The following is a 22912-nucleotide window of genomic DNA, read 5'->3' on the forward strand; positions in this document are numbered from 1 at the left end:
TTTTTTTGTGGAAGGGGTGGCCTCTTTTTGAGATAGTGTTTCACTATGCAGTTCAGGCTTGCTTTGAACTCACTATGTAGCCCAGGCTGCCTCAAACTTGCAGCGATCCTCCTGCCTCAGCCTCACAAGTCCTGGGATTACAAATGTAATCACCACCATGCCTGGCAAAAGCAAATATTCCAGCCACATTCCAATCCTGTCTTTTTGCTATTATATGCAGATCACCTTGACTAGAATTTCAAGTGATCTCAGACACACTCAGAGGACACTAACAAGCAAGCAAATCTCTTACACCTTATTCTCACAGATGTTTCATACATTACATGGGGCACCTGTTGTTCCCCAAGCCATCCCAGTAGCACTAAGTCAAAGGTACATAATCCTTACTGGTTACCTCATTTAAGAGCTTTTCACCAACTTCTGTTTTGAAATCAATGAAGTGGTAAGTCTAGCATTATTACATCCATGTAGTATCAAGCCCTCTGGTCTAAAATTTTACCATTTTTCCCTGCATAACACTCATCAACAAAGTGAGACTGAAGCCCCTATGGGATTTAATGGTTTTTATTGAGTGAGTGATCAGAGTCCACCCTTTTGGGTTCCTATAAGTCATTATACATACCTCTAACGCATAGCTACCAATGATGTTAAATTTATTTGCTGACTGGTATATGTGATAGTTAACTGTGTTAACCTCAGGAAGAAACTGCCAAATAAATTAGATCAGCATGGTTCTAGGTATAGAAGACCCACCCTAGGGAGGATTTTCACCAGAATGTTATAAAAGGGAAATGAAGAAGAAAGGCTTGCTTCTGTTTCTTCAGAAGAGCTCATCTTTGCCTTCACCTTGGAGGGCATTTTCTGGCTTCCAGCACAGACCCTTCAGCCTTTTCTTACAGACTCACAGGTGACACTACACTGAGCTCCAGGCTTTTGACTGGATCCTTCTGAGCCCCAGTGAGCAAACAGACCTTGTGCACACTTCCACACCTGACTATGGACAGCCATTATAACCCAATCTTGTGAATTCTTATGTATCTGTGTACCTTAAATTAAATCTATTTTTCTAGTAAACAATGACTGATGCTGTATGCCTTATAAGCTGACTATAAATTCCTCAGGAACAGGAACTATGTCTATCTCTCTTTATATCTAGAAGTCTTGAGCACAGTGCTTGGAACACTTTGAGCACTCAGTCAACCTTTGCTGAACTAATATAATTAATATACTACCACTTATCAGGGAGATCAGTCCTGGCCAAGGAAGAAAACTTTTATTGACCAGTCCAAAGTTAGTTCTCCAGAAACACAGGTTATACATTTTACTTTTTTTCCCCTAACATTAAGTATGGACAAAAAGTAAAAAAGTATGGACAAGGTTTTCCTTCCTTCCATGTAAAAGACAACATTTTAAAATGCCATCTTGAGGCTGAATAAAGCACTTGCCTAGCATGTGCAAACTCTTGGGTGGTCCACAGCAATGGAAAAATGAATTAAATAAAATGCCACCTTGATCAGATCAATGATACAATAGTATTCAATGTCAGATTCTAGAATCATGGAGTTTCAGATAACGTAGTGATGTCCTCCAGTCCCCAAAGGAAAGCACAATTTTCCTAGGGATTAACCACTCAGTTTATAAGTACTTGGTGAATTTCATTCTCTGCAATGCCCACTCAGATGATTACAAGTTTCGTATGGGACATAGATAAAGCCTTACCAAGGACATGCTCATTTGAAGTCAAATATTTCATATGCTATGTTGGATACAGAAAACAGGACCAAATTTTCTTCTCCCTATCATCTATCCAGTAGAAGATGTTGATCTTGGTTCCTTCTTCATATGTTTTATTATGAACTTTTAAAATTTTTTGTATTTTACCTCTTGGGCAATTGTTTCACAATGGTTTTGAAGAGAGTTGTCATAACAAAGAAAAAAACATTTTTCATCAGACTCCTGATGAAAGCAAAAGGTCACATTCAACAACAGAAGTGCATCCAGGTATAGTAGCATACATCTGTAATCCCAGAATTCAGGAGGTCAACAGAGGTGGATCACCGTTCATGTCCAACCTATGCTATATAGTGAGTTCAAGGCCAACCTGCAATACTACATAGAGACCTGTCTCAAAAATCAAAACCAAAACCAAACCAAAACCCCACAAGAGCATAAATTATTTCATAATCTTTAAACTACTCTTACGTTTCCTTTATGTCTTACCATTAGAATATCTTCAGGGCCAGTAGTAAGTTGATGAATAATCTGGAACATTCGGAAACATCTGTAACATGAATGCAGAGTTTCAATATGCTACAGTCATCAAAAACTTGTCACTCAAGAGAAATTCCCTAAATGGAATTAATCACTAGATTTTAGGCTAACTGGAGGTATATAGTAAGATTTACAAAACCCTATCAAATGTTTTTCAAACCTTTTTTCTGTTGTTTTAGAATGATAATCAAATGACTGCAAATTTTATATATATATACATATATTTTTTTTGGGGGGGTTGAGAAATAATAGTGCCCATTCTTCTAACCTTACCCCTGCAGTCTCCCCTACTTGGGGAAAGTTAATATGCCTGTAGTTTCAGGTCTAGAAGAAGCCAATAACTTTACAAAGAGTATAATCATTAAAAATACTGTCAACATTCTTTTTTTTTTTTTTTTTTTTTTGTGGGCAGAACCAGGGATTGAACTCAGGCCCTTGCGCTTGCCAGGGAAGCACTTATTCTACTAAGCCATCTCCCCGGCCCCACTGTCAACATTCTGACAGTTGGAAAAAATCTTCTATGCTAAGTTATAATCTCACTGCAAGGTACTGATTCTATTCCTTTCACCTACTAAAATCTGAATTTTTATATATTACTTATTATAATCTCAAAACACTAACAGACCAAAAAAGTATTGCCTTAATGTCTTCAAACTCACTCTTCTAAAGTTCTTTTCTTTCCTTTGTCAATCATAGTCATCTGATTGTTGATGTTAAGATCTGGCTTCTTGGCTATTAATTTCTTCATGGTATTAGAACTAATGGATCCATTCAAGTGGGCATGAAGTTCCTAAAACGAGACTACAGTCAATAAAACTCGTCCGTATCTGACAGACTCACAGCATCATACCATTGATTTTTTTAGTTTGCACCAGGCAAACTGCCTATTAAATTTGAGCTATATAACTTACATCGTTTATAAATTCTACACATAAAATTAACTTCTCTTTCATGAAAGAAACAATACAAGACTGGGGATATAGCTCAGTGGTAAAGCACTTATCTAACAGGCTCAAGGGACTGGATTCAATCTCCAATAGTGCAAGAACAAAAAAACCCATAAAACCCATTATAATTAGCAACTCTTCAAGAATTTGGTAGTTGATATCTCACCACTTTGGGCAATTCCAAGTAAAAGTCTGGCATCCATGGCTGCTGCAGTTCTGCCTCCATCATGATTTTACCAGAAAAGAAGTGTTCCTTTTCCACTCTTATCCGTGGTTTGACTACCACAATGTGTTTCAGTAAACTTGGTGTTCCTGGATTTTCTTCAAATTCCTTCCACACATTTTTATAAAATTGGTTGTATATATAGCTCTGTGTTCATTTTCACCTATTTGAACAAATATGAGTATGTTTAGATGCTGACATACAAGCAACAAAACAAAACCACAGAATTTTGTTAATTTATTCTTTAATTTTTTGGGAGGAGGTACTACTGGGGATTGAACACAGGATGTTTGCACTGAACTACATCCCCAGACCTTTTTTTATTTTGAGACATGGTCTTGCTCAGTCATTAAGTATGATTTGCCCATAGGAGCCAGCTCAAACTTGTGATTCTCTTTCTTCAGCCTCTAGATTCCTGGGATTACAGGTTTGCACCTTCATGCTCAGCTTCCAAAGCTAATTTAAATGTGTCTGAGGTAGTGAGGAACATGAATAAGAACCAGGGAAAGGCCCCAAGCTCTTATGAGATGTATTAAGACCTGAAATTTGGTAGTGTATCCCATGCCTATGAGCACTTTCTACAAACAACTTTAGATACTAGAAATGTATTAAGTCCTGTTTTGGGTTAAAAAAATAAACTTACATTTTGCTTGATTAGAATATTATAAGAAAGAGTAAAAGCATGGAGTCAGAAGGACCTAGTTTGCCCTTTTACCAGTTCTGCATTCCAGCAGCTTTGTGTCCTAAATCAGTTATCCACATGGCTTCAGTTTCCTTATTTGTAAAAATGGGATAAAATTGCAGAGTAATTGAGATTAATACAGTAATTGAAATTATTCTATGTTCTAATATAATCTAGTGATTATTCTTATCTTTTTTCCCACCATGTCTATTCTCAGTCGCCATCTCAGCACACCTGGGGGCAAGGTCTTAGCACACTCGGGGGCAGGGCCAGCACTGCACTCCAGGGATGGAACCCCAGTCCCTGCGCTTGCCTAAGCAGGTGCTTTAGTCCACTGAGCTATGCGGCCGGCCCTTAACCTAGTGACTAACTATAACTCTCCCAAGTTTTTTGAGAATAGAGACTACCGCTCATTCTATCACCTTGCTACCTAGCACAATGTTGATACACTGCAAGTGACAAATCACTCCTAACTTCTCTTTACCTCTGAAATATTCCACATGAAATCTAGTTATGCTTTCAAGTAGCCGCCTTGACCCTCTGGGTTTTCACATATTAAAGCTGATGATATTAAGAAGAATAAAAGTTTCAATGTATCAAAGCCCACAAGATTTGTAGCATACACATTCAATAACATATATAAATGTAATAATTAATATACACATTAAGGGATATATATATATATATATATGGTAGATGGCTCAGTAGAATAAATGCTTGCCTGGCAAGCGCAAGGGCCTGAGTTCAATCCCCGGTTCTGCCAAAATATATTAATACAGGGACTACAGGATCTCACTACACAGATTGGACTTGTAGTGTTTCTCCTGTTTTCAGCCTCCCAAGTGCTGGGATTACAAGCTCATGCCACTATGCCCAGTCTTAATCACCATCTCAGGGTGCCCCGGGGGCAGGCCTGGCACAGCACACCAGGGATCCAACCCCAGTCCCTGCATCTGCCTAAGCAGGCACTTTAATCTGCTGAGCTATCTGGCCAGCCCTACACTTAATAATATTATCTTGAATGCTCACAATAACTTTAAAATATGATTATAATAACAAAGTTAAGAAATCATACTAAGCAGGGCTAAATAAGTTATCCAGATATTAAAATGTTCAATAAAGAAAATAATTCATCCAGGGATGATGGTACACACTGCAATCCCCGCTTCTGGAAAGGCTGAGGCACGAGGATCACAAGTTCAAGGCCATCCAAGCAACTTAAGAAGACCCTGTCTCAAAATTAAAAATTAAGCAAAAATAAAAAAGGGCCATAGATAAAGTTCAACCACTTTTGGGTTCAATCTCCAGTGTTGCAGAAGAAACTAGCTGGTGCAAGACCAAACACAGCAACAGAAAGCAACAGAAAAACCAAGTCAGTATGAGATAAAAGTGACATTTCAATGTACTGCAAGGGTAAGTGCTCCATGAAGAGTAATAAACAGAAAAGATGCGCTATTTAATCAATGGTATTTAATATCTCTACTGAAAAAGCATAAAAGGCTTCATTTAAATGGGAACATACCTATTATTTAATAGGTAAAATGAATTTACCATAATTTTTTTTTCTTCACAGTACTAGGGATTGAACCCAGAGCACTCTACCACTGAGTTACAGTTGCAGTGATTTTCAAAAAATTTTGTGACAAGGTCTCCCAAAGTTGCCCAGGCTGGTCTCAAACGTGCAACACTCCTGCCTCAACCTCCCAAGTAGTTGGGATTGCAGCACATGCCATCATGCCTGGCAATCTATCACAAATTGATTTACAGGTTGAACATCCTTAGCCTAAATACTTGCAACCAACAATATTTCATATTTTAGAATATCTGCATACAAATGAGATATCTGGGGAACTGGAACTAAATCTAAATATGAAATTCATATATTTCATATGCACATTTTACATATGGCCTGAAAGTAAGTTCTTTATTTACTTACCTTTTGAGATAGGGTTTTGCTATGTAATCCAAGCTGGTCTTAAACTCACTATGTAAGTCAGGTCTGCTAGAGCTCAAGTTCCTCCTGCCTTAGCCTCCACATGCAGGGATTACAAGCATATGCCACCATGTCTAGCTCAGAAGCAATTGTATACAGTATTTTACAATTTTGTGCATTAAAAAAAGTTTCGTGCCAGGGAGATAGCTCAGTAGAATAAACACTTGCTTGGCAAGCACCAGGTCCTGAGTTCAATCCCCGGTACCACACACACAACAAAGTTTCATAGTATGGAATTTTCTACTTGCAGCATTATGTCAGTGTTCAAAAAGTTTCATATACTGGGCATTTCAACTTTCACCCAGGCGTGATGGTGCATGCCTGTAATCCCAGCACTCTGGGAAGTTGAGGCAGGAGAGTCACATATACAAAGCTCACGCTGGGCAATTCAGCAGCTTATTGAGACCCTGACTCAAAGAAAAAAAGAGAGGGCAGGGAGCTGGAGAAGTAACTCAGTGAAAGGTCCTGGGTTGAGTCCCCAGTTTCAAACATATGTGTACGTACGTACACACACACACACACACACAGATTTTCAGATTAATAATGCTTCACCTATATAAGGTAAATATTAATCAAAATACTCCAAAAATTATTCCTAAAAATTTATTTTAAAGTTCATATTGTAGACTTAACTTGTTAAAATATGCAGAAAAAAGTTCTCAACTCCAGAATGAGCAACAATGGTAAAACTGTGGGGAGAAAAAAAAAACCTGGGTAATTTTGTTTTCATTTTTGTACTTTTTTGGTACAGGGAATTTAACTTAGGACCTTGTGCTTGCCAGGTAGGCATTTGTGCCACTGCTATATCCCCAGTCCCTTGGTAGTGTTTTTAATGAATAATTTGGCAACATCTATCAATGTAAAAAAAAAAAATCGCATTTGTGACACAGTAACTCTTGTGAATTTATCCTGTATCTTATACAATATGTACCAGTATATGTCTTATTTTCAGCCAATAACTTTATTAGAAAAAACATTTTAAAATGTTAATGATACCATCAATTCTAACAGAAAGTCAGAGGTACTATATTTTCACTTCTAAAGCCAAAGACTAAACATAGCTGGGGAGATAGCTCAGCAGCATAAGCACCTGTCTGGCAAGCACAAGGTCCCAAGTTCAATCCCGTGTACCAAAAACAACACCAACCAACCAACCAACCAACCAAAGGCTAAATATAGAAGAGTTGTATAAAACTAAATCCCACTTACGGGAGACTGGGTGCATTCAGGGTGGTGTAGCTATAGACTGGAATCTCACTTAGTCTGATCAAAAGAATACTAATATTTAATCCTGTTCTCAAAGTCCAAGAATGGAAACTTGCAGTTAAACACTGCGTATTCGTTCTTTAAAAGTTATAAAGAAAAAATATATAGGACCTAAGTTTTCAGTAACATATGTGCCATTAACACATGTTCTGAAATCTGGTAGGTCACATCAGTCCGGAGTGGATTTTTCTTTTTTTTTTTTTTGGTGCCAGGAATCAAACTCAGTACCTCACACTTGCTGGGCAGGCGCCGAGTCACTGATCCATCTCCCCAGCCCCCTCTGAATTAATTTTTAATTTAAAAAGAAAAAAAAAAGGAACTGATTGGGCTGAGGGGAGAGCTCAGTGGAATAAGTGCTGCCTGGCAAGCACAAGGTCCTGAGTTTCAGCCCTGGTACCACCAAAAAGTAAAAAATAATAATGACAATAAAATAAAAAGAACTAATCATTATACTTTTTCTATGACACTCCAGCTTTCTTTCACCTCATTTTAATGTTAATCTTCACTGTATGCCATTCTCAGTATTCTTCAAAAAATCTCTGAACAGCAGTCCTGTCTGATCTCAGGTCTTATCAGATTAGTTTTCACTGGACTTAGTCACCTTTAGATAGAATGTCTTAAGTGGTCCCACTGACCTCATTCTTAGTATCATTTTTCTTCTATTCAGTTCCCTGTCCCCTCAGAAAAGGGCAGAATATTAAAAATATGTTTACTGGGGCCGGGGAGATGGCTCAGTGGAATAAGCGCTTCCCTGGCAAGCGCAAGGACCTGAGTTCAATCCCTGGTTCCGCCAAAAAAAATATATATATATATGTTTACTATTTATAATGCACCTATTAGGAGTCTGCCTCTATGCTGTTACAGGTTAAGTCCTCACTACAACCCATGAGATATTACTGTCCCCATTTTACCTAAGAATAAGTAAAGTTTAAAAAAATCATAAGGTACCTCCATCACAAACTTTGCTCTTTTTTCTTAAATCTGCTTCACCAGCTATTTATTTAAAAAGGAATATTTTAACTTAATAATTTTATGAACTTATCGTTAAATAAATTTATTTCACAGTGCTATTTAGTCCTTCTCACCCCTCAGTGTGGCCCTCAATCAACCCTGAGAAGCCTCAACTAGCATTCCTCAGGTCCCTCAGAGGATCCAAGGACCCAGGTAGCTGAGGTGAGTCCTGCACCCAGCTCCTCTACAGGTATTTCTTAAGTCCTAGCTCTAAGTGCCTTAAGGTGACCACAACCCTGCTCCTACCTTCACAGAGAACAGAAGCCATCAGGCATGATTTTTTTGTTTTTCTCTGCCCTACAGCTAAATTTACACTCTTCTGAGTCAGAAAAAAGAATTCATTCTCCTGCCCCCAAGAGTAGTGTGTACCCAGGTCCCACTTTTTCGAGTCTATTCCAAGTTGTTACTCTGTCAGTGCATTACTTTCCTATTTTTGTGTTCCTTCAAGTTCTCCCTCCCTACTGGCTGATCTCCCTCATGCACAATATGCATGTGCACATTTTTTGCTTCCACTTCTAAAAAAAAAAAAAAACTCTTACCCCACATTCTTCTTTAAATACTGCCCTATCTCTTCCTTCTAAGCCAACCTCCTTTAAAACCACAATTTACAACAAATGCTTCCGTTAACTTTTCTCTCATTTATTCAGACAGATTCTGCCTTCTTTTTGCTACAGATTCAACTTCCCAAAAGGTCATTAACATCAAAGCTAAAGACAATTCTCAAACTATCAAATCTTTATCCTGATCTAACCTTTTCTTGACGCTAAATATCCAAATGAGTTGGACCCCAACACTCATGCCCTTAACTATTAAGCGCTAACACTTGCGGCTAACCGTAATTACAAGTCATCCAAATTTCCTTTCAGTCAGTCAGAAAAATAAATTTCCTAAATATCTCTGATAGTGATTTCTTACTGATGACTCCTAGGCACGAGGTTTAGAAACTTTACTTTAAACCTGAACCTGGATTTCCTCCTTAAAAGCAATATTCACAATATGGCAGAGGGAATAATCATCTCTTCTGTGGCCAGCTTTCGCGGACCATACTCAACGCTACTTTCACATTACAGAAAACTGCACGTGAAGGAAAGTGGCATTTCATAGATGAGAAAGAGAGTGGTTTAACTACTGTGAGCCTAGCAGAGAACACAAGGGCATCAAGTGTGCAGCTGTGACGTGATGGTTATTGTAAATATAAGTGACCTGTTAAGGTCTTTTTCTTCACCTTCCATTTGAATTTCAGATTTAATGGATTCTGCTTTGCACGACGACAGCAGCAAATAAATTAGCAACTACTAAATTAGCAATACCAGGCACGACCTCTTCTGGCACGCTAAAGGTCCTGGGACTGACAGCTCTTTGTCCCTACCCAGCCCTTCCTTGTCGTCCAAGACAGGCTATCAGTCCCCCGACTCACCTCTTAAAAAGATTTCTCAGCTACGAGGGCCAAGTAATCCTTCACACTGAAAGGCTTGTAGAAAAGTGACAACCTGTGCTCCCCTGACACGTTGTCATTCAGTCTCCGGGAAAAATATAATCCCGACAACCAAAGAATCCTGACAATCGCAGTTCATTCTGAGAACAAGCAACACTGTGTGTAATCCTGATTGGCGGGGTGCGCTCCATCCGGAAGTGACGTATACGTGCGGCCAGGCCCGCCCAAACAGAAAAGGACGGTTCTTCCGTTCCGAGCACCGTGGGAGCTGTATCGGAGAACGCTGGAGCACACTAGGACGCCGTTCCAGTTTCCTGGGCATGGGGCCGCGGAGACGCGAGCGCCGCGTAGGAACAGTACAGAGCACCAATGACAGCAGCGCCCTCAGCAAGAGCTCTCTGGCTTCCCGCGGGTACGTGGACGACGCCTTCGCCTTGCTGCTGGTTCCGGCGAGCGCGCGCCGCACGCCCCTCATCCACCGCGGCTACTACGTCCGCGCGCGCGCGGTGCGCCACTGCGTGCACGCCTTCCTGACGCAGACGAGCGCTTTGCCTCACGCGCCGAGCGCCCAGATCTTGTCCCTTGGCGCTGGCTCGGACTCACTATATTTTCGCCTCAAAGCTTCCGGCCTTTTGACTGGGGCTGGCGTCTGGGAAGTGGATTTCCTGGACGTGGCGAAGCGCAAGGCGGAGAGGATCACAGAGACGCCGGAACTGTGCGCGTTAATCGGGCCTTTCCGAAGGGGGAGTCCGGAGTCGGCGCTGTGCTTTGAGAGCTTGGATTACCGCATCCTGGGCTTGGACCTGCGGCAGCTGCGGCAGCTGGACGAGGCCCTGGACGCGGCGGGCCTGAACGTGGCCGCACCCACCCTGCTCCTGGCCGAGGCGGTGCTCACCTACCTCCAGCCTAGCAGTGCTGCAGCCCTCATCGCCTGGGCAGCCCAGCGTTTTCCTAATGCCCTTTTCGTGATGTATGAGCAAATGAAGCCACAAGATGCCTTCGGGCAGGTCATGTTGCAACATTTTCAGCAGTTGAATTCTCCTCTACATGGCCTGGACCTTTTTCCTGAGGTGGAGTCCCAGCGGCGCCGCTTCCTTCAAGCTGGCTGGACTGCCTGCAGTGCCATGGACATGAATAAATTCTACCGCTGTTTTCTTCCTGCTGAAGAACGCCACCGTATAGAGCATCTTGAACCCTTTGATGAGTTTGAGGAGTGGCATCTGAAGTGCTCCCATTATTTCATTCTGACAGCTTCAAAAGGAGACACCCTCTCCCAGAGTCTTGTGTTGCCTCCCTCAGAGGCATTTCCCCAGGTAGATCCTGCTTCGCCTTCGGCGGCCTTTCCTGCCAAAGTGGTCACTAATGGCTGCCAGAGTTCAAACCTTAAGAGATACGGCCATGCCTCTGTCCTCTTGAGCCCTGGGTTTGTTCTCAGTGCAGGAGGATTTGGAGAACAGGAAGGACGGCACTGCAGGGTGAGCAAACTTCACTTGCTCTCAAGATACTGTCATGGTGAATGGAAAAGCAGCCAAATATGTACTTGGGGGACTGGTCTCCAATGGGATGGACGCCTTTACCATACCATGACAAGACTTTCAGATAGTCAGGTTCTGGTTCTGGGAGGGAGACTGTCCCCATTAAGTCCAGCCTTGGGAGCTCTCCAGCTACATATGTGTAAGAGTGAGGATAATAGCACTGAAGTCCTGAATGTGACAGTAAAAAAGGTTGACTTAGAGGATTACACTTTGTCATGTTGGCGGCATTCAGCAACAGAAGTGTCTTATCAGAACGAGAAATACTTGTTTGTGTATGGGGGTCGGAATGTAGTTGAACCAGTGCTAAGTGACTGGCATTTCCTACATGTAGGAACAATGGCTTGGGTCAGTATCCCAGTGAAAGGGGATGCACCTGAGGCTCGGCATTCCCATAGTGCCTGCCCTTGGCAAGAGGGAACCCTTATTGCTGGAGGTCTTGGAGCTTCTGAAGAACCTTTGAAATCTGTAGTCTTCCTGAGACCAATCTCTGGAGGATTCCTCTGGGAATCAATAGATATCCAGCCTGCCATTACCCCAAGGTACTCCCACACATCTCATGTATTCAATGGACAACTTCTGCTGGTTGGAGGTGTCTGGATTCATTCCTCCTCAGTTCCTGGAGTGACTGTTATCAATTTGAGTACAGGGTTGAGCACTGAGTATGAGATTGACACAACAAGTGTGCCATGGCCATTAATGTTACACAGCCATACCAGCATTCTCCTTCCTGAAGAGCAACAGCTCTTGCTACTTGGAGGTGGTGGGAACTGTTTTTCCTTTGGCACTTACTTCAACCCCCATACAGTGACACTAGACCTTTCTTCTTTAAGTTCTGGGCACTAAAGATGATGCTTGGTATAGACAACAAAGCTTTCTACAAGTGGGACCTTGAGTTTGGTTATAGATGTTGCCACACCACCCTCTTTTATTTCTTAGCACTATTAAGTGCAGAAAGTAAAAGTTACTAAAATGCCAACGCATAGCACAAAGGTAAAACTGGAAACTGGCCACAGCAATAAAGTTTTTACATTCAAGTATTCACTATATTGGAACACATTTTCTTTTTTTTGGGTGTATTTTTAGGGAAGGGTCTACAGGGTGTTCAGGGTCTCAGTACTAGTAGTGATTCTCCTGTTTACAGCCTCTCAAGTGCTGGGATTACAGGTGTGTGCCACCACATCTAATCTCTATTGCTGTCTCAGCGCAGCCCATGGGCCAGCAAGGCAGGCCTGGGGAGCAAACCCCTGGCCCCTGCGCCTGCTTGCAGGCACTTTAATCTGCTGAGCTATTTGGCCAGCCCTGGAACACAATAAATTTTCAGATAAGTTTATCCATCTACTAAATCAAAAAGTAAAAGCAAAGCTGGCTATAGTGGTACATACCTGTATAATCCAGCACCTTGGAAGCTGAGGCAGGGGGATTGTTGCAAGTTCAAGGCCAGCCTGAACTACCTACTGAGACCCAGTCTTCAAAAAAAAAAAAAAAAGAAATATAATGTTTTCTCCAACCTGACTTTTGTGACTTGAAAGTGTACCTTAGAAAAAGTTTCAAACAGATCCTTAGGAAGAATATAAGACTTTTTTTTTTTTTTTTTTTTTCAGAACTAGGGATTGAACTCAGGCCCTTGCGCTTACCAGGCAAGCACTTACTCTACTGAGCTATCTCCCCTGCTCCAGAATACAAGATTGAAAGTAGTTCAAGAAACATTGACCTAATTCTTTGTGAAACATGAAATGAACATAGTGTTTAAGTTACTATGCTTTTTTTTTTTTTTTTTTTTTTTTGAGACAGGGTCTCAGTATGCAGTTTGAGCTGGCCTTGTGCTCACTTTTTTAGCCCCCAGGCCGGTCTTGAACTCACAGAGATCCTTCTGGCTCAACCTCCTGAGTCATTATAGGTGTGCACCACAACGCCCAGTTCTAAATTACTGTGCTCTTAAGTGCAACCCAGAATTCAGTTTCAATGAGAAACATTTGTATGACTATTAAAAACCATGCTTTTGATCACGTTTTGCACTGATTTTATATTTATTTAAATGGGTAAGTACCAGCAAACTGAACTTTGGTGTCTTCACTCATTTTAACCATCATTTAATGTTTATTCCAGATTTATTCTAACCAGTCATCACTGTGTTCTGTTCCCTGGGAAGCTTTTATGGACTACACCAATGAGTTCCTCTGGTTAGAGGCACTAGAAGAAGGCAATAGGGGGAAGAGGTATGAGTCAGTGTTTCTAGCTCTCTCCCTTGTCTCAGTATTTTAACTGTGTAAGAATGGTTGTAAAAAGTTAATACAGAAACTAGCTAATTCACCCGGGCCCTGGCAAGCGCAGGGTCCTGAGTTTAATCCCTGGTACCACGAAAAAAAGAAAAACAAACAAACAAACTAGCTAATTCAAACTGATTTGTGTGGAGAGAGCCATCTTAACTGGGTTAGTTGAAGGCCTCCAGAAGAAGAAAAAGCTCCATGAAAGGTTGGAATCCATATCAACTTTCCTGAGACTTCCTTAAGAACCTTGTCTGGGGAAGTCATTGGTTATGACCATGAGTGAGTTGCAGGAAAAAGGGCTTACTGTATCTGCATAGGCATCTGGCAAGGCTATCAGTGGGCCAAGTGCTGGATGTTGGTAGGAATATGATCAGTGTGGGAAAACGCTGCTCTGTATTCCTGTTTCTAAGTTCACCACAGCTTCATTTGAGCTAATGAGCATAATCAGTCATGTAGTAGATAGTACCAGAATTCTAACTCCAGAGCCTGGCTTATACCACCATTACTGCTTACATTGTGCTATCAACCATTATCACTTCATTGCTCTTGGAAAGAAAAGTGAAGTGAGGTGCTCAAGAGAATGTGGATGTGTGGTAGACCTAGAATTCTAGAGCAGTGGTACCTATTACTTTGACCACTGCTCAGGATGGCACATTTTTATCTCAGGTCCTGAAAGACCTGGTTTATCCCAACCCAACTTGAAGCAACCCATGCCTACATGAAGGTTCATCCTATGCAAATGTAATCCACCACTCTCTCCCTGCATGAGAAAGTCCTTTATGCTTTGGACAGTTGATTAAGAGAAGAGCTAGTTATTAAGGTAAGTTATTAGTCATAGAGACCATCCAACAAGACTACACCAAGCCATCTGGATATGGTGGCGTATACCTGTAATCCCAGCACTTGGGAGGCTGAGGCAGGAGGACTGCCTTGAATTTGAGGTCAGCCTGGGCTACCTAGCAAGAGCTTGTCTGAAAAAGCCTAAGCCTTTTGACTGCAGTAACAAAAAAGAAGCAAAATGTCATGAGGCTGTCAAATCATGAATCTTGGCTCATCATGTTTATACATGATGTTTAAAATGAGAATATATACAGCAGGAATTAAGCTTATAATCAGCTTTAGACCAGGCTGACATTTTATTGAGTATCAGTACATAATAAAGTAATACTATTCTTCCACAGTTTAGTTAGAAGACAGCTCTTTCTGTCTTGGATGTTAATGTAAACCACTTGTTTGAGAAAGGACAGTTCCTTGACAGAGAAAAAGAACTGTCTGTCAGGTTCACTTCTTGTCCCTGCTACAGTAGATGTACAATAAATACTTGTTGAATAGAAGTCTGCTCTGGTACTCAGATAAGTTATATTTAAAGTTAGTATAGAGCTTAGCATGCACAGATAGCAATAGTTCCTGCAGTTATGCACGTGTGGGAATCAACACTAGTTTTAAGGACCCTCCATTCATGTCTCTTGAGTTCCAATATCTTCACTTAGGTAAAGATGTGGATTTCCTGATGTTATTCCTACATCATCCTGTTACTGTATGAAGTAGACTCAAACCTTTTTCCCGATTGCAATTTCTAGCTAATCCTGCTCAACAGTGGTTCCTGGTTACCCCATATCCTTTGGAGTTCAAATGAAGTATCTTGGCCAAGAGGCTAATCTGAGAAAGTAGGAACATGCAATTAAATGTACTTGTGAGAATTTATAGATAGGATCAACCCAGAATGTTGTGATGCTTCACTGGGCATGACTCTGTGTGTTGCTCTTAACGTAAGTTTAATAGAGGAAGAGGAAAGACCTTGCCCTAATTTTTATGTGAAAAGTCATTTACCCCCTAATTGGTAGATTAAAGCTAGTAAAATTGTAATGGGAATGATTTTTATGATATTACATAATGATCTACTTTTCTCATTTCTTAGCTTGGTTCATAGTTTAGACTTTCTATGGGAGTTCCAAGCTCTGATTTACATTTAGTTGTATTTTTTAAAAAGTTAGCAAAGCTGATCTTTCTTGTTAATGGATACCTAACAACTTAATCTGTATTTATGAGAAAATATTTTTGCCATTCCCTTTCCTTTACCTTGAAAAAACTCAAAAAGCAGTGTCTAAGGCAGGTGTGGTACACCCCAGCTGCTCCAGAGGCTGAGGCATGAAGAGTCTAACTTTGAGGCCAGCCTGGGCAACTTAGTAAGACTCTGGCTTAAAATACAAATTTAAAAGGCATGTAACCTAGCATGTTCTGGGATTAGTCCCAAGTTCTGCCCACCCCTCCCCCCAAAAAAACCCCCAGAGTCTCCAATCAAATTTATATTTGGTCAGTTTAGTTCAGTGATCAATTTTTTAGTGTGATTTTAGGACAGGGTCTCACTATGCAATTCAGGCTGGCTTAGCCCAGGCTGGCTTTGAACGCACAGCAATCCTTGTACCTCAGCCTCCTGAGTGCTGGGATTACAGGTGTGATCAATATTTTTTATTTCTAGTGCATAAAACAGTAAATGCACAAAAGATTTTATTACACAAATGAACATACATTTAGGCCAAAATTAGTAATAAATTAATAGTAAATTTTAATATGTTAAAATTAGAGATTACTACCTCTAAATACAAATACTGTGAAAATTCATATCAATTAAAAATAGTTTGGTACTGATACAGAATAGGCAAAATGGATTAAAGAACAAAGAATTAAAAACATCATGGAGAGCCAGCAAAATAGTTCAGCAGACTAAGTACCTGCTTAGGCAAGCTCAGGGAGTGGGGTTCCATCCCTGGCACCACATGCTGTGCCGGTCCCACCTTTGAGCATGCTGAGCCAGCTACTGAGACCAAGTGTTGTGGCACACGCCTGTAATCCCAGCTCTGGGGAGGCTGAAAACTGGAGGATCGCTACAAGTCCAAGCTGTGAAGTGAGGCTCTGTACCAAATACATTAAAAAAAAAAAAAATCATAGAGCCAAACATAGTAGTACATGCTTATAGTCCCAGCACTCAAGAGGATGAGGCAGGATAGTGACCTCAAGTTTGACCAGTGGATGTGCCAGCCGAACTACATAGCAAGACAACAACAATAACAAAAAATCAGGCCATGGGATGAGATAGAATTTCACACCACTGAGACAAGGCTGGAATATTTATAAATAATGGTATTAGCTAAAATTTTTTAAATACACTTAATTTTTGTAAAAAAAAATAGTATTAGCTTTTTTTTTTTTTTTTTTTTTTTAACAGTGGTACCAGGGATCAAACTCAGGACCTTGTGCTTTCCAGGCAAGAACTTACTCAACAGATCTTTTTTTTTTTTTTTGAACTGGGGATTGAACTCAGGCCCTTGCACTCCACTGAGCTATTTCCCTGGCCCAGTATTAGCTTTTTGTATCTTACAACTCATAAGCATAAATTCCAAGTGGATTAAACAGACCCAATTTGATAAAGTGACCACAGTCAATCATATGAGCATTAAAACAAATAAAACATGTAAATTAAAATAACATTGAGATTCTATCTTACTCCACATCATCAAGAAATCTAATAATAAGTGCTGGTGGGGCTACAGGAGAAAAAGGAACCCTTCTACACTGTTGGTGGGAATATAAAACTACTATGGAAGTCAATGTGGAGATTTTTCAAAAATTCAAAATAGAAATTCCATGTGACCCAGCTATTCCCCTTCTAAGTATTGTCCCAAAAGACATCTTGTTACAATAATACATGCATACTCATGTTTATAGCAGCGTAGTTCATAATAACAAAATCATGTATAACTTATATGTCCATCAGTAGATGCACACAGATAAAGAAAATTTATTTACACACAATGGAATATTATACTGCCATAAAGAAGTTTTACTGGGAAAGTGAATGGAAAAGGGATTAAGATGTGTTATGTACACATACCAACTCCACACAAGGAACACAACCATACACTGAAAACATTAATTAAAATTCTAAAAGTATAAAAATACATTTTAATCTTGGTGGTGGGAAAAAACAGGACACAGAAATACAAACAAACCTACAGAGAAAAAATATGATGAAAAATATGATAATATATTATTGGGGCCAGGCAGATGGCTATATTATATAGCCTGTGATTCCCCTTCTCCATCCAGAGGTGCTTCTCCCTAGCTAGTCAGAACCGAGGGAGATTTCCTTCTTATTCAGTCTTTGGAATTGAGGTAATAGAATTCATCCTTCAGTTTCTCAGTACTAGCTTCTGAGATATGCTAAGAATAGAGAATTTGAATAATGTAAAGTGGGCTTTTTTAACTGAAGATAATATAATGGATCATTCTTAGTCCATCTAATACTTAGGTTTTGGGTGGGGGGGTTGGAACCAGGGATTGAACTCAGGCCCTTGTGCTTGCCAGGGAAGAACTTATTCCACTGAGCCATCTCCCTGGCCCCAGTACTTAGGTGTTCTACGCAGATATATCAGCAAACCGACAATAATTCCTTGTGGGATTTATAATCTATAAGAAATTATAACAATAAAGATCATGAATACTTAAAGTATTATATTGGAAGTGATAAAAAGAAAAAAGTAGAGTAAGTGGAATGAGGTGTGCTATGGGGGAAAGCTAATGGGTTATAACACTAACCAAGGTGGATAAGGTCTCTGTTACTGAGGGGTGAAATTTTAGCACAGACTGGAGGAGGTGAGAGAGTTAGCTAAGGAGCTTATGGACAAGGAATAGCCAGCGCAAAACTCCCAAAGCCATTCATTAAGAACTTTTGCTTTTAATCTGGCTGGTAAAAGAGAATTGTGCAGTTTGAGGTGATAATATTTGACTTACCTTTTAAACTATGTTATTTTTAGAGCAGTGTTAGGTTCACAGCAGAATTGAAAGGAAGGCACAGAAATTTCTCCTATATCCCTACGCACGCGCACAACCGCCTCCACTGTCCAGGGGTTCAGCTGAGTGGTTAGTGTGTTGCAGCTGATGAACCTGCACAGACACATCATTACCATTCAGAGAGCACAGATTACACTAGAGTTCACTTTTGGTGTGGTACACTCCACGTGTTTACATAAACGTGCACGGTTTGAACCCACCATTGCAGTATTTAGAATTGTTTCTCTGCCATAAAAATCCTCTGTACTCTCACTGTCTCTCACTTCCCTGACCCTTGGACAGCAGTGATTTTTTTTGTTGCTGCCTTCCTAGTTCCGACGTTTTGTTTTAGCTTCTTTTTGTTTTGATGTATTTAGTACAAGGTGTATAGGATCTCACTACACAGATTGGACTCATAGTGAGATCCTCTTGTTTTCAGCCTCCCAAGCACCAGGATTACTGGTGCGCGCCCCCACACCCAGTCTCAATCACCGTTTCAGTGCACGCTGGGGGCAGGGCTGGCACAGCACACCAGGGATAGAACTCTGGTCCCTGTGTCTGCCTAGGAGGCACTTTAATCCGCTGAACTATCTGGCCAACCCTTTGACTTTTCAACAATGCTTTTGTGTATTCTCCAAGCCTCATGGACAGGTTCTATTTTCATAACCCTCTGATGAGGAGGAAACTATGCCCATTTGCTCGTGGATGCAGATCAGTTATAGAGACAAGGTTCAAAGTCAGGACTGGGAATTCTGTCACAATGAATGCCAACGTAGCTCCAGGTGTGGACTCAATCCAAACATACTACCCAATCTTCCTTACAAGAATAATCACCAGAATTTTATAGGCCCAAACTAGAAAAGTCAAGCTGGCGCCTGAAGGAAATAATCTCCAAGAATGTGCAACTGGTCCAACTGGCCCCTGAAATGACAAAACTCCCTCCTCCATATTGTCAGTTCAGTAACATGAAGCCTATTTCTGTTGACTTTGAGAAGAAAAGCTTACACAGTACTTTATTGCCGCTATTACTTTTAGAGGTCCATGATTTCATGCCACACTAAAAACAAATAATCCAGGCACTCATTTCAATCACATCAGTTGAATATAAACCATTAAGGGGAACTATTGTTTATTTTCCCAGAACAACCAACTAAGCATGAAGCTATGATAGAAATGCATGGTGTTTCCTGGAGCTGGTGTTTTATAGGAAATTACCCCAAGTGCTCATTCTATCTCTTAACTTGAAAATTAACTAGGTTGACAGGGTTTTGGGACTAATTCTGGGGAGGAAGCTAAATGGAAATCATTCTCTCATATGGAATTTATCCTGCTGTTTCACCAAATGACTTAGAAACTAGACTCCTGTAAGATCTTCATTTCATATCTATGACCTCATTAGCTATAGGTCAAAAGTTAAGAATGGGCTCTAACTTTCAGATCCTGAGACAATCACTCACGTAGAGACATCTGCCCCAGTAATTAGGACCCTCTAAGAGACGTCTTCTTTACTGCCTCTCAAAGCTACAGGAAAATGTCACTTGCAGGGGGCTGAGTGAATCTCTGGTCTAGGATTCAGGGAAAATAATAAGTGCTTTGAAACTTGAAACCCTTCCCTTTTCTTAGGGTGCTTTAAGCAATTTATTTAACTGAAATGCCGTACACTGATTTCCATTTATTTTGATACATCTTTTTCCCATGGTGATTTATAGGATCTTCAAGCCAATGTAAATATTTCATAAATATCTGGCCATTTGGGTGTACATCTGCACAATACCTCACATTTTTCAGCAAGAAAACACTGAAAAGACCTCATGCAATGAACTAGGTACAATGAAAATCTGCTCCAAATATTTGTTTTTCTGAGGTAAAGGCATCACATACCTATGTACTTCAGAAAACCATTCTTAAAACAGAAGGCAATGTTTCATTTTTCAGCAGGGACTAGAGCACTTAGCTGCTAATTAGGTATTGAATGGCAGCATTACATCCCCAGCTTATGCCATGAACTCATAGGGAATAGGTTCCAGCAGCTCAGGCTCCTTCCCACTAGAAGTATGCTTTCCAGGATGACATGAGCAGGTGCTTCAGTTGAATCCAAGTACCTTTCTCTTTGATATCCTTCTTTTTCTGACCATTTTCCTTGACACATTTCAGGAAGCTATCTCAATTCTGAGAGTTTAATATGTTCAATATGAATGTTAACCCTCTTGGCAAGTATCTTGCCCTTAACTTGCTTGTTTATCACAATGCCAACAGCATGCTGGGTAGCACTGTAGACTCTTCTAGTTTGCCATGGTAACATTTGCACAGCATTTCTTTTGGAACAGTATGTAGTCCCTTGATGTATACAATGTCATCCTTTATATAGATTCCTATATATGTGCCCAAAGAAACAATCCCATGTTTTCTAAAAGGCCTAGAGAACATATACCAGGCTTCTCTCCTTCTCTTTGTGTTTGCCACTTTGGCAAATTATTGGAATATCTCATCAAAGGACTGAACCTTGGAATTCTTCTTAATGATCACACTAGTCATCTGGTAACTACCACATCCTTGAAGTGTTAAGACCATAGGACATAGTGACACTTTATCTCATTCCCAAAGTATCCCAATGCTCCTTTTAGGATGCTGTGTTTCCAAGGAAATGTGGCTTCCTGATCCTCTCCTTCTATCTTTCTCCTTTCATGGGAGTTTCATAACTCCCATCATAACTGATGCATTTATAATTATTTAGGGGGTGATAAATGACAGGTCAGGGAAAAGATGGATAGTCATGAGAAAGAGATGAAGCCATCTCTCAGTCAGGGCCTGCGGTGAAAGTGTTGAAATGATGCTTTAGCCAGGTAGCCATCCTTAAATGGCAGCTTGGCCCCTTGTCTAGGTGTAGGGTTTCATTAGCCAAGATTAGAGAATAGCCACACCTCATCTTAATGATTTTTTTGCCTGAAGCCTGTCCCAAATAATAAGAACTCAAGCCAGAATAATCATTAACGACACTCCAAACTGATGCATAATGATCTTAACCTAATTTTGTGACAGGTTCTAAATAAACTTTCCATCACCCATCCTGGCTTAAGAGTTGTTCCTTTTTCTCTGGCTTAAGAGTTGTTTAGGGAGTTGTTCAGATTCATTCCATGGATAAGCTGAACCCTCCCAAACAACAGGCAGGAAATTGTCAGGCACATGTAGTGTCCCCAACCCTATGACAAGGCCTGAGGAGCCACGGTACCCCAGGATGTGAATCAGGGAAGGTGTATTCTAGCCCTTTGTCTGCCTGTTAGAAGATCAGAAGGGACTGTAGGCCATAGCCAAAACTTAGTCACAGAAACTCTGAGATGTGTTCAGTCAGTAAGAGAATTTCCAGCATTCAGAGAGAAGATACTTATGGGTAAATAGTTTATATCCTTCTATCAGGAATAGAAATGGTGAACTCCTTTATGACAGTCACACGGGGTATAGAAAAAATGTATTTTAGAGCCTAGATCTACCACTAGAGGATCTAATGGGAGTTATGTAATGTTTTGGACAGTTTGCTTTCTCAGTATTACTTCCTGAGGTGCTGGTGAGGGTCAGATGAAGCAAATATTATGCATGGTACCTGGCAAGTGGGGTTCATTTCTTATTCTGTTTTCTGAAGTTCATATTAATCTCAGATCATTTGGGAGCTACCAGCCTTAGATCTGGGCAAGTGAGGTGCTGCACCTCAAAAGGCCTGATGCTATAGAGAGTTTTCATCAAAGCTTTCTAAGTCCATCTCTTGGAAGCTACTGTGCTGTCCAGCCTCAGTATGGTCCCACATGGGCTACTATGCCTACTTCTCCTCTTTGGGGCACACTGACTCTCAACATCTCTCTCACTCCCACATGCATGGTTGACCAGACACTCTGAGGAGCTCCATTCTCATTCATGGGGTCAACCCTGGGCATGTATTTGTGGGGTCATCATTGGGCAGTCTGGTGAGTAGATCACTGTATCTGACCAACATATTTCTTTGAGGGATCTTGCAAGACTGAGTTGTCAGACTGATGCTGGTGTGCTGACTGGGGGTGATATAAGTTTTTAAAAATGTATTTAGATAGTGTCCCTGTGAAAAACATTTGCCGCATCACTCTTCAAATTCTAAGGGTGGTATTGCTTTTGGGAACTTGGAAACACCTTTCATTGTAGGTGATAAGATTACTATGGGCTTTATTAGCACAGTATTTAATACTACATTAGCTGTCCAAATCATAAGAAGTTAAGCTTTTAAAATGGCAACAGTGGGTTGGGGATATAGCTCAGTGGAACAGAATCTGCCTCGCAAGTGAGAGGTCCTGAGTTTGATTCCTGGTACTAAAACAAAACAAAATAAAACAAAACAATAAAATGGCAACAACTTAAAACATTATCTTTAAGTTAAAATTCAGTATCAGGCCGCCCCCCACCACTCCGCCTTACCTCCCCACCCCTCCC

At 40.6% G+C, this 22912-nt stretch overlaps 2 protein-coding genes across 3 annotated transcripts in view; one reads left to right on the top strand and one right to left on the bottom strand.

Moving 5' to 3' along the window:
* Adal (adenosine deaminase like) overlaps window positions 1–9968 on the bottom strand; it is a 27412-nt gene extending 17444 nt beyond the window's left edge. For both annotated transcript variants that reach the window (XM_023711120.1, XM_004623362.2), the window contains exons 1-4: window positions 9811–9968; window positions 3385–3604; window positions 2931–3061; window positions 2221–2281 (exon numbers count right to left, since the gene is read on the bottom strand). In XM_023711120.1, the coding sequence (XP_023566888.1) occupies window positions 2221–2281; window positions 2931–3061; window positions 3385–3447 (255 nt within the window). In that variant the 5' untranslated portion in view covers window positions 3448–3604; window positions 9811–9968. The remainder of the gene's footprint in view (window positions 1–2220; window positions 2282–2930; window positions 3062–3384; window positions 3605–9810) is intronic.
* Window positions 9969–10112: 144 nt separating this feature from the next.
* Window positions 10113–12438, top strand: Lcmt2 (leucine carboxyl methyltransferase 2). Its single transcript, XM_004623499.2, has one exon. It carries the CDS (start codon window positions 10149–10151, stop codon window positions 12204–12206), a length of 2058 nt encoding a protein of 685 aa, XP_004623556.1. The 5' UTR covers window positions 10113–10148; the 3' UTR covers window positions 12207–12438.
* The last annotated feature ends 10474 nt before the right edge of the window (window positions 12439–22912 follow it).

This window comes from Octodon degus, unplaced genomic scaffold, assembly GCF_000260255.1.
Source record: "Octodon degus isolate 3935 unplaced genomic scaffold, OctDeg1.0 scaffold00002, whole genome shotgun sequence".
Classification (NCBI taxonomy): domain Eukaryota; kingdom Metazoa; phylum Chordata; class Mammalia; order Rodentia; family Octodontidae; genus Octodon; species Octodon degus.